This window comes from Gallus gallus, chromosome 8 (genome assembly GCF_016699485.2).
Source record: "Gallus gallus isolate bGalGal1 chromosome 8, bGalGal1.mat.broiler.GRCg7b, whole genome shotgun sequence".
Classification (NCBI taxonomy): domain Eukaryota; kingdom Metazoa; phylum Chordata; class Aves; order Galliformes; family Phasianidae; genus Gallus; species Gallus gallus.
The window spans coordinates 16472355-16484960 of record NC_052539.1 but is presented as its reverse complement, the minus strand read 5'-3'; the positions used below and the strand labels follow the sequence as shown (position 1 = coordinate 16484960).

Below are 12606 nucleotides of genomic sequence, written 5' to 3'. Positions count from 1 at the left end.
TTTCATATAAAATTGACTTTATGTGCTAGAAAAGTCTTTGAGAATTTAAATAGAACTGTTTGTATGTATGATATGAATTTTATATCATACATAATCATGAATTTTAAATATACGAATGATATATATTTACATGAATAATTGTTTGGAAGGACTTAATGTCCCTCAGAGAGAAGAAGCCCAACATTAACTTTATAATCAAATTCTGAGTTCAGCCTTTTTAATCTTCATTCACAGCATGCCATTTGTGGTGTCTTTTGCAGAGTATTAGAGCTAATAATGTTTCAAAAATAATGCTGGATTGTGAATAAAGTGATGGCAGAAGCAATACATTTTCTAAGAATGATCCTTAAGGAAAACATAGAACAGCATATTAGTTTTATCTTACTGAAATATCATTCCAGAACTTGGAGACATCAAGGTTATTTGTTTCTAGAAACTCAGTAAACCATTTTATGGAGCGTTTACTTCCTTTGTCTTCTGTTTCGTCCCGTTCAAAGTGTTCATTATGTTTATTCACAGAGTAGTTGGTCAGATGCATATACAGTTGGCTCTAAAAATACAGAGAAAAGAAAAAAAAGAAAAATTATATTTAATTCTCGAATGATCAATTATTTATAATTTAAAGAACAGTTAAATCAATAATGACATAGTCTAACAGTTCATATTTGCAAATACATTATGTGCAGGTTTAGTGTTTCTGGTTCTTGGAGTTTTCACATACTGAATGTTGTAGCCTTGTTATATAACCTGGGCTCATATTTAAGCCAGTTGCAGTAGTAGTAGATGTGCTATTCAACATCTGGCTAGATAATATACCTGCCGTTTTTACAGGTGTGTATGTAAACAACTCCATAAAAATGTGAAAAGCTATTGTCATAACTTACAGAAAAATTACACTCCACAAGAAGCAAACAACAAAGATGGTACTTTGAAGAGCTAAAAACACTCTGACATCTGTTTCATAGACAATCCCACGTTTCAGTATTCACTGTAGTTTATTTATGAGAAATGTTCTCATTATAGCAATGATTTAAAATATCTTCTACATATAAATTCATCTGTCATGTTGCTATCTGCCAGAACTGCTCATTTTTGAGTGGCTGGTAGCCATACATTAGACGGAGATAAATTTCAAAATATACCTTTCATAAATGAGTAAATGCTGTGGTCTCTTTATGTAAGAAAATATAACCAGCAATTGATTCATGCTACATTAAAAAGGAACAAAGCCTTTAAATCCCTATTTATAAATCATTGTTTATATATTTGCATCTCTTCCACTACAGGTATTAACCCAGCTTTCCACATACACTATTCATGACGACAGTCCACCGAGACTGTTGTTTGTCATATTTCATTCCTTGTCTGAGTGATAGTTGATGTTATAAGCTGGCCATAAGCTTTCTGTTCCAATTCCTTTTTGATCAGACAGAAGACAGACAACACAAACCTTCTGCTGTCTTTTATCTCACTACATATACACTTAAGAATAATGAACGAAATTAACAAAACCAAGCAATTTAGTTGCAGACCAGTTAACAATAGCACTACAAGCAGTGAATTTCTCACATGGCTTCCAATTACTGCTTTGAGAATGATTCTGAAACTTATTGTGGTTTTGAGTAGTCTTTCCACATAATTAAATTATTTCAGAAAATTAACCTATTAAAAACAAACAAACAAAAAACAAAACAAAAAACAACCTGAAAGTGTTTTTAGAACATGAGCTAAACACACAAACTAATCTTTAGTCTGAATTTATCTGGAACAGTGTCACTGCAGAACAATGTCACTAGTGACAAGCCAGGTTATTTCATACAGTACACAGACATGAACAGTTGCAAGATCACAGAGAAAAGTGCTTGTTCTGCTGCTCCGTTTATGGACTCAGAACATATTTCAGTGCCGATAACACAGAGATTAGTAACAATAAAAACCATTAAAAGCAAACTGTTCCAAATACAGCACTGGATCTTTTCCAAATGCACCATTTCTACTGGGATTCAGATTGTACCTGCATTCTTCAAAAGAACGCTATTTTAAGTGACAAGCAGAGTTAATGGCTCACCATACTTTTCTATTTTATAATTACACTGAAGCAGCTCTAAAAATATATCATTCTGGAAAAGGAAAGTTAAAGAAGCAATGGAGTACAGAGCAAGGTATTTAAATCCACGGATGCCTGTATGCATCAAATTAGAGTCTTTTCTTTACTGCCATCTGTACTTAGGTCTGTGCCAGAAGAGAAGGGCTGCACCTCTGAACAGCACAGGATTTAAGCATCCTTTAGCATGTCCCCTATGTTGGTTCTATGCAAGCTTATAGGCAGCTCTGCTGCATCATCCTAAAATTAACAAGTATATTGGGTAAACATTAAATGGGTGACATAATTCCATGCTTCTTTCCCTGCAGAAGCAGCAGTCACTCACAAATGTCAACAGATTCCCTGACGTTCAGGGATTTTAGTGACCTCTCTCATGCCATGGTCTTCACATCTCTGGTTTTCCTATTTCCTGAATAGGTTCCTAAAACAACGGCTGAAACCTTGCAGGATCCTCAGGAGCAGCTCTACACTTCAGGGACATTAAAAACAATCTAACAGGGTATAAGGCCTAACACCCCCTGCATCTCCTAAACTCAGTAAAAGAAAAATATGAGAACGATGTAACTTGTTGGAGTTACTTTCTTCACTTCATTTGTTCTGGGCTAAACGTTAATAATTGACATCTTTTGCTTGCTTTCAGGAAAAATTTAAACTCTAGCCTATACATGAGTCAGAAGAGAGTTTTTATACATAAGCTATAATATTCTCTATGAAAGTAGCAAGTATAGGCATTAAATACCTTTTTTTTTCTCTTCAGTGACAATCTCAAAATTCTGCCAAATGAATACCAAATGAAAGTTTTGTCACCATTTTATTCTTTCTCCTCCAAACATCACACAGATAAAATTCTACACATATAAGCAATAAATTGGAATGAACATCAACTTACCAAATTTGAGTCACTGGGAGGATGATACTTCTCTGTGCCCATTCTCACCAGTCCATCATGATACAAAAATACTTTTAACGGATCGCAGGAGGTTACAAGGATATATACTCGCAAATCAAACTTGTAGCCTTCCATAAGAAATGGCTTGTCAAGATATTCCTGAACAATCAAGTGATCCTGAGCTTGTAACTTTTCTCCATTTCTTATTAAAGAGATCCTAAATAAAAGCAGAAGTTGTTTCTAAAATGTAGGACATAGACAAAACTCTTTGAAATACGTTATTACTGTCATCCAGTCAGGTAGTCAGACTAAGTGCTATGTGGAGAAGGACCTTACGGAGTTGATCTGTAGGGTACACAAGAAGTGCCATTTACTTAGATGGCTTTTAGTTCCCTGTCTTGTAGCTGGTACCTGAGTTATTTGGGGTTATTTTGGTTTGTTTATATATATTTTTTGTAAACAGGAGAAGCCAAAAGGACCTGAACAAGCTTAAAAATTAATTCAGTCTATGTAAACCAAATGAGGTCCAACAATGCCCAAGTGCAACGTTTTGCACTTTGATTTATTAAAACAATAATAATAATAAAGTGTAATAATTGGGTCCCTCTAGACTTACAAATCATTTGGCAGAACGTGCTGTCTCTGGTTTCCACCATTTTTCTTCCCCATATTTTCCATGAAATACCTGCTACTTTTCATCTTTGTCCTTATCAAGCGAAATGAAAACTTAGGAAAAGGAAAAACACTACACTATACAGTATAATCCAAGCTGACATTAAAGCAATAAAATCTGGAATTGAAATAGGTAAAAATAAGAACAGAGTTAAGAATTAATTGAGATATTTAATCTCATCTCATTTTTCTCTGTGTATACCTGACAGAGGCAGAACAGTTTCAACTCAGCTGCAGGTCACAGTCTTTTCAGGGGTGTCCCTCTTCTGGCACATGTCACATCCTTCCAAAACTGTGCCTCCCACAGTGTCTCCTCCATTTCTCCTCCACCTTGAGGCTGCTGCTCTTAAATACTTTTGTGTTGCAGTTTTGGCATGCAGTAGGGTACTTGGAATGGTTTCAGAGCTATGGAAGACCCTGATTGTCTTCCACACAACCACCCTCGCAACTATGGAAACCCTGCCATTTTTGCCCAGCACAATCTCACTCTCTAAGTTTAAGCACAATAGATTAAAATATATATTGTTTGGATAATGTCACAATTAAAAATAATATTGATCCTAAGAATTACATGAGCATTACCAGAAAATGTATTTCCTAATTAAGCCACATTCAGAACAACATGAAAATACCACTTCTATTTATATTTTAGCTATTTCTGGGTGTTAAGCAATTGTCCAATAGATGACCTTTTTATACTGATATACAACTGATAAACAACAACAAGCTTCTTACTAATAAACAGCTTCAATTAACAGTTTCAATAGCACTAGATTTCACTTTTTCTGGATAAGAAGACTGAAATGAACATGCAACTTACCCATGCCCCATTGCACCATTAGCTGGTTTGACTATAAAAGTTTTCTGTCTACGTTTCTTCTTCAGTTCTTTAACGTAGTTCTGAAACTGTGTGTATTCTGCAGGGAAAATCCATGTTCGAGGAATAAAAGTATACTCCTGAGGCTGGCACTTGATCATTCTGCAAAAAAAGTGTAGGTGAGTTGAAAAATATTTAACTATGATGGATTCAAGCCTCCTGATTAAATAGTATTTACAATAATCTGACAAGGAAATTTCATTAGCAAAATATTTTTAAAGGAAAGAAAATGTATGTCACAGAACTTTACTCTTAACGAACTTCAAGAACGTATACTTTAAGAACAACAAAAGGAAAATCTTCTTCATTTTTCTTATCATTGTACTGCATTTGCTTATCGTACTGGCATTCATCTCATTCCTCGGCACACATTTAACTCCTGTTATAGTTTTTGTTCATTTTACTCTTTCAAAAGAAAGCAAAAAACTATAAGGTAACACAAGAAGAAGAAAAAAAAAAGAAGAACAAAGTAAAACAGAACTAAGGTTAAGACATGGGAACAAGCTCATGAACTGGCTCTGGTTAAAGGATGCAGAAAGGACCTGATCTCCCTGCTTTAATAGCTGGGGCAGCTGAGGTGTGAGCATGTCTGACTTCATACCTCTACTGTCTGAATGCAAAGAGAGATCAAAGAGGAAGAACAGTAGAGAATTCAGTTAGAATCACAGAGGTTGGAAGGGACCTCTGGAGATCACCTGGTCCAGCCCCCCAGCTAAAGCAGGTTCCCTAGAACAGGTTGCACAGGAAAGCATCCAGGTGGGTCTTGAATATCTCCAGGGAAGGAGACACCACAAACTCTCTGGGCAGTTTGTTCCAGTGCAGAAGCTTCGTAGAAACTTCCATCACCTAAAGCTGTATTGCTGGCAGATAGAAAGCTCATATACCCACACCAGGCTGGCAGTGCTGGCTAGATGCATATTGGTAGCAGCCAAGTTTAAGAAGCAATGTAGACTCAGTAGTACTATGTTGACTAGCATACCATAGTTGTCAGCAGGATAAATTTAGACTTAGTTGAGTTAAATACTGAAACAGTTGGCATGTTTTAGGTTCTCAGAACTCCTGAAACTTCATATGTAGCTTTCTGTGAAGTTAGCTTGGGTAACTAACTGTACAGTAGTCTGTAGCATTTAGGGTAGACACATCAAGAATACAAATATCACTTCTTTTTAAGCATGCAGCTTTCAGCTGAATTGACAAAGCAAACTGCCCAAACTCTAGATTTTTTAAATGGCACTATGGTGAATTTTTATCTCTTTTAATTAGCTCCAGATTTAGCTATGCTTATTCTTTTCTAATGGAAGCTAATAGCATCAGGATAATTTAAATGTAAAGGAGACTTACAATATTATTTCAATATCTCATTTCTGCTCAGAGCCTACGTGATCCTCCTACAGTATAAAGCGCTTTTTCTTTAAGTGACTCAAATACTAGCAGAAGAAACAGAACAACCAACTGCATCTGTAAGACTAGGACTGTAGCCAAGACCTACTGGTATAATAGATAGACTGTCACCAACTTGTTCAGCCATCTACCCAACAAAAGCTCTGCAGAAACCACAACAGCTAAAGCAGTCTTGAAGTACTACATGAGACTCAGTGCTCCTGCAGCTTCAATGTAACAATCATTTTTAAAAATCTAATCTAATGAAAGCCAATAAATATTCAGAATAAAATAAAATAGTATTATAATCAGTATTCACACATACTTAAAACTAATTATCTTCTATTTAGGCAAAAAGCAACTTCTGCGTCTGTTCACATTCCTCTCCAAATTACTTATCTTGCACATCCTGAAGTTACATGACAGAAACTTGCTATTTAACTAATTCATAGAATTCAATACTAAATGAATATAACTGGATGGTATTATAGATTATTTTGTGATTGCAATTATATCAGTTCTATGTGACTGTTTTTTTGTTTTGTTTTGTTTTTTTTAATCTTACACATAACTGAGTAGACTACAAACACTTCATAATATGAAGCTGAATACTTATCATTGTTTACAAGTTCTGGTGTTCACTGAAACCTTCAACAGAAGAATTCAGCTCTGTTCTTTCCTGCCTGGCCCTATTCACAAATGGCATAGGAACATCAAGCAGCTTCCTGAACAAAGACCTATCTCCTTACAATAGCTCTATTTTCCAGCACATCCGTTATCTACTACTGTTGGTAACCATTTCTTCACTGTGCTATTCTGTCCTTTAGCCTTGCAGTCCTTACTAGGAGATGTGAGAATTAAAAAGCAAGTATTGTTCTTTTGAGTGCTGTTTAACTCACAGATCTGCTCAGACCTTGCTCTTGTTTCTCCAAGTGCTTTCTGTGCAAAAGAATCAAAGGCATTTTGTGCAAAATGTAGGTTACGAAAGAACTGACTTATCAATCAAATAGCACAGGTTCCACTGCCTATGTTTCAAGATCTTCTGTCTTTTCAAGTATGAAAGAAAGTTAGTGGGGAATGAGGAAGTCCTTTGTCCAAAATCATTTAAATGATTTAAATGTACAAGCCATTTAAATGTAAACAGGTAAACAACAAAGGTGTTACATAAAAGGCCATCTCATACATGGCTCTATTCCCTTTCCCATTCCACCTGTATGCCTTCTGACATACATATTGCACCCGTTTGATTAGCACAATTATCACTCACATGAGACTGCATCTGAGAAAACAAGATTTAGTTGGCCCTAAAATGCCACCTTCTATTTTTTTTTTCCTCCACTCTGATTATTCTGCTTGAAAATCATTCTCATGCCTTCTTTTATTCTCAGTTACATTTCTGCTGCTACTGGTTCATTTATTCTATTTTCCTATACTTTCCCTGCTAGGAACTACGTACACTTACATATTACACTTGCTACATATTACACTATTTCCATTCCACCCTTCTGTATATGAAAACCAAATGGTCCTCTGATGAAGAAAGATTTTATATCACTGTGGGTATACAATTTTATTCTAAATTTTTTCTTTCTCACTTTCTTCTTTATATTGTTTGCTTACTTCTCCCAGGAAATGGATTTAGAGATAAGTATGTTCTGGACATTTGTAGGTTCTCTTTGAAGAAAATGAAAAACTCATCTCTAATATATGCAATCACCACCTTCAGCATCTTTAAAATGTTTCAAACTCTGAATTCAGTAGGTTGAGAAAGGCATAATGGGATTGTATTAGAAAACAACACGTGCATGATAAGATCAACCTTTTGCTCATTTTGCACATCTGTTTAAAACCACAGAAGTGTGGCAATATACAAGGATAGTGCTGCCTTTCAAGCTGATCAAAATTGTTCCATTCCTTCAAAGAAGTCTCCAAATAGCTGCTTGCATCCATGTTCTATCTCCATGCTTTTACTTAGAATTAAGTCTGAAAGGGGCAGTAAGAAGTTCCTGAGCAGCAGGTACTTAGGGACCAGAACAAGGAGATCCTGGTCCACAAGCAGGATTTGTAGGCACCACAGCAATGCATGTACTATTTGCATGTATTCTACATATGATACATAGTATTTACAAAGCAGAAAATGAAAGAGAGATCACATGAAATACATTATTAAATGTAAGTTATTCTATTCTGGTAAGGGCAAATGTAGGGTAGGTAAAATCTGGGCCCAAAAGATTAACTTTTAAAAAGTGTTATTTAAACTAATTTAGGTTAGAAGGATCAAAATATTCACACACACTTCTGTCTGAACTCTTCCTTATTACTAAGCTGATGAATCATCATTTACTATTGTTCTCTCACAGGTCTTACTCACAGATTTTAAGCTAATATAATTCTCAGTTATTTCACTAGAGGAAGGGAAATGTATAAACAAGACTAATTAGTTTATTTGACGTATTTCTTACACTAACAGTAAAACGCTTCACATTTTTAATGTGAAATATATGAAAATATAATCATCGGTTATTTTAAAACAAGTAATATCTATTCACATACTTGTCATTTATCCTTTTCTAGCATCACATGAACTATTTCTGGGTGTACTATACATTACACGTATTACACAATAATTTCAAGCTGCCTCAGGCATTCTGCGGCAGCAGACACAAAACTGAACCAAATCATTTTCCACTCAAGTCAACCGGAAAGATACAATATAGCCCAGACAGATACTACAGGCCCACGACCAAAAGCCAAAGGGACTTTGAAGATTATTCTTGGTCCTCTCAGAGCCTCTTCTTAAAGATAAACAAACCTTGCAATAATTCAGCATTTTACTGCATTAAATCACTGAAAGACTTCTTAGTAGTAAAAGAAAGATTACTTAGTCATGTTTCTTGCCAGAAAATCCTTTCTGCAGATCTCTCCCATTCCTGGAAAATGGTTGATTCTCTGAGGGAGAAGTAAGAAGAGAAAGTAAATGGATACTTTTTAGCTCTTCTGGTAAAACCAATACCAATAATCATTTAAAACATACAACTCCATGCTCAGGCAAACGTAATCACTATTACATCTAAATCATTCAAGAGAATATATCTTCTGTTAACTGTGACCATTCATAACATCTCATGAGCAGACAAAAGCATGAAAGAATAGCTCCAAACATTTAAACACCAGATCCCAAATGGTATGAACAAATAACTATGGAAAAGAGAATAGATTTTTCAAGACATACAGTGGTGGAGCCTTGTTACAGTCTGCCTAGTATTGTTTTGCTGTTTTGTTGTTTTTTACTCTCCATATACATGCAACTGACCAAAAGCTATTTGGTATTACTGAAGGACTCCAAGTGAAGCGGTTTACTGGAACATGTCAGCAGTACAAATTATGGCTGATAGTTCCGAAGTTTTATAATACAATATTACCTGATAGTTCCGAAGTTCAGCAATCTTTTCTTGTTGCACAGCAGAATCACTCCAAATAAGATTAGCTGTTTCATCTTCGTCACGTGTTTTCACAAATCCCAGTTCTTGTATTACAATGCGTACTAGAGAGAAATCACATAGTTAAGGAATATTTTGATTATCTAAAACACATTAGTTTTCAAAACTTGGAAAAATGATCAAGATTTTGAACGTTTGTAATATTCAACCCTTTGTCTGAGAACAATATTAGAATGCAAGCTCTTATTTAACTTGAAATATTCCCATTAGTTTACTTCAAAACTGTAATTACAACATTACAGTACTTTGTACTAGTGCTTAAATCAGAGGGCAATCACTGTTGGGAACCATAAATAACTCCAAGTATTCCACAAAGATCAAGTAAAGGTACACTTACAGGACTTTTAGATTTAATCATATATGTTAATTTTAAAACTATGGTGAGTATAAACATCACTGCAGAAGGGACAAGGCCTCTTTAGCCAAGGATACTGCAGTTACAAAAACATATGCACACGTTATTTGAAGATCAAAAAAAAGAGAAAAGCCTGACTGTGCCAGGCATAACACAGGCTCTAAGATAAAAGGTTTTTCTGAAAAACTTACAAAACAAAGCAATTTAAAAGAGAGATTGTTATGCCTTAAGTTATTCATTCTGCTACCCGTATAACTAGTTTGTTCTGATACCACCTCTCTAGAAAAGGCACATCTCTGGATTTTACATTTTCCCCACCTGGTAAAAATCAGCAAGTCTATTTCAGTATACTGTGAGTTTGGAGTTTGAAAGTTTGTCATTACTGGTTCAATTCTCCATTGGCTTCCAGCCTAGACAGTTCATTTTGAAGCTTCAGAGATGCCACTGAAAGTCTCTGAAATAATTATTAGCCCTGCAGTCTCTGAAAAATTCGTTGAAATATTTACATAGTTGGAAGGAGATAAGGGCTAGAGGAAGTGTTGTTCTTCAGTCATTAAGGGTTGCCATTAAGGTTTTGTTTTTTGTTTTGTTTTGTTTTTATGGCTATCACAGCAAACTCATTGTGCATAAATTTAGTGTTATTATTTGCTCTTAACCAAAAATCACCGTTAGTGCTGCCTCCCAGATTCTCTTTTGCTATTCCACCAAAAGCTAGAAATACAATGCTGTTCCCACAAACACACTATAAAAGCCTGAGGCCAAGTTACATTATTCTAGTATTCCACATTTTTTCTTCCACAGCAGAATGCAAACTATAAATGTAATGTGATAGTAGCCCTAAGCATTAAAATGTAAAGCTTTATTAGATTTTAATTGAGAAACCTCTGTATAATAATAAGGGTATTCAACATTAAATTTACACCGTTCATCTTCTAAGGCTTTAAGTATACCTCCAAGCATATACCTGATTCATAACTAAGATGTTTTTTTTCCACGGCCACCTTGATTAAGTAGTTTTTTTTGCATTTCAGGGACCTTCCATGAGTAATAGATGTACAGTGTTCAAAGTTGTCAACACAATATTACAAAAAAAGAACTAAGGTTTCTTAGAAAATAAAATCCTTTGGACTTGACTCACTCTCAGTCTGCAAAGTCCATGAATTCACCCCATTAGTTAGTAATTCACTCACATCAATGGCTGTTATGATGAAAACAAGATATGTAGCATCCTACCAATTTCATATTTGGTGCCAGCAACATTTGCAGTGATGACTCCATTCTTCTTCTTTCTGACTTTTCTTTTAATTGTGCTTTGATAGGGTAGTTCCGATCGCAAAGTCACAGCTGTAGTTCCATGGTTATCTTTGAAAAAGAATGTTTTAACTATCAACATAACATTCGTGTCTTAAATTATGTATACAAATAAACTAAAGTCATAATACCATCAAGTAGCATCTAAGCTAGTCGGTTACAGCTTCACTGCAACTTACAGGTACAAGCCAACAGAAATAATTAATGGACGACATAAAAAATATAAGACCTGCATACCTCCCTCATTAGGCAAGGATGGCATTATAATCTAAGACAGCGCTGAAGCAGAGCCCAAATTTCGTTCCAGGTTCTCGGAAAATGATGGAGTTGTCGAAATGATGGGATTTTAACACTCTATTCGTACCATTTCGGTCTCTGGCTGTAGCAAATATTAGTTCTGGAATGGAGAAGTATTTGTTTTAAAACTCTGAAATTTTGTTATAGATAAAGAAACTTTTTTGTTTGTTATAGAAAGAAATTTTGTTATAAATAAATCCTGAAGAACTATAAACAGTAGAGAACTAACTATAGAACTGTGTGTAATAAGTCAAAAGTAACACTTCAGGGATAAAGCAAGTTGTTGTGGATATAAAACTTTAATGCAGTTCTATCATTTTTTTTCTGGGAAAAATAATTCTGCAGTATTCATTTACAAAACAAGGTTATGCTGCCTCATTGTCTTATTTTCATTTATGTATGGAAGACTGGGGAGTGAAAACAGGCAATACTGAATTCAGCAGACTGCAAATTTCTGACTCTTCAAATCCCAGTGAATTCATAGGAACTTAAAACCACAATTAAATTAAAAAAAAAAAAATAGAAACCAGACACCATGTATTATGCATTTTAAGGTATCAAAAGGAAAATACAAAAATATTTTAATCACCTTTTTCCACTTTCTCTTTTTTCAGCCTTTTTAGAAATGATTGTTCAATAATCACTCTGTAGTACATGACCACAGTTTCAAGATACTTCATGACATAACTGATGACATTTAGAAGACATTTAGGGTTGTCAAGTATCTGAACAGTCAGTTTCTAAATCATTTGTATGAAATGCTATTTTTCATGTCTACTTTACTGCTAAAAACATTCACTTTTTTTATCTCAGAATACCCTTCAACATGTGTACCCCACGTACATGAGAACAACAAGCTAAAACCTTAGAAGAACATTCAGGAGTGAAATGCTGGCCTAAACACACAGCTGCGGGACTTTGGCTAAAGTCCCTTATCCAAGCTTTAGATGAGTTCATACTGCTGCATGCGGTCTTTGCAAAACTTTCTTAAAATAACTTTGTACAGAGCATGAAGAATTTCTTCCGCTATATATAGCAAAAATTGCAGTAAAACAAAAATCAAGTCCAGCTGTGACTTATGATGTGAAATGAATTTTGTCATAAGTTTGGGCAAGATGTACATTGGCAAAATTATCACAGCATTACTTATATGTATATTCATCAGAGAGAAAGAGAGAATAATTATTCTATTCCGGACAAGTCACACTTATGGTAAGAAAA

At 34.9% G+C, this 12606-nt stretch overlaps 1 protein-coding gene across 19 annotated transcripts in view; it reads right to left on the bottom strand.

The window, feature by feature from the left end:
* TTLL7 (tubulin tyrosine ligase like 7) overlaps positions 1-12606 on the bottom strand; it is a 79789-nt gene that overhangs the window by 34801 nt on the left and 32382 nt on the right. For 18 of the 19 annotated variants that reach the window (XR_001467863.4, XM_015290883.4, XM_015290879.4 and 15 more), the window contains 7 exons: positions 11326-11485; positions 11011-11139; positions 9345-9466; positions 8804-8871; positions 4486-4644; positions 2994-3210; positions 386-550 (listed from right to left, as the gene is read on the bottom strand). Coding sequence is in view for 18 of the 19 variants with exons in the window: in XM_015290883.4 (XP_015146369.2) it covers positions 386-550; positions 2994-3210; positions 4486-4644; positions 8804-8871; positions 9345-9466; positions 11011-11139; positions 11326-11350 (885 nt within the window). In the remaining variant the exon portion in view is untranslated. Of the gene's footprint in view, positions 1-385; positions 551-2993; positions 3211-3867; positions 4645-8803; positions 8872-9344; positions 9467-11010; positions 11140-11325; positions 11486-12606 lie in introns of those variants that run through there. The other variant, XM_040704840.2, reaches the window with a different exon arrangement.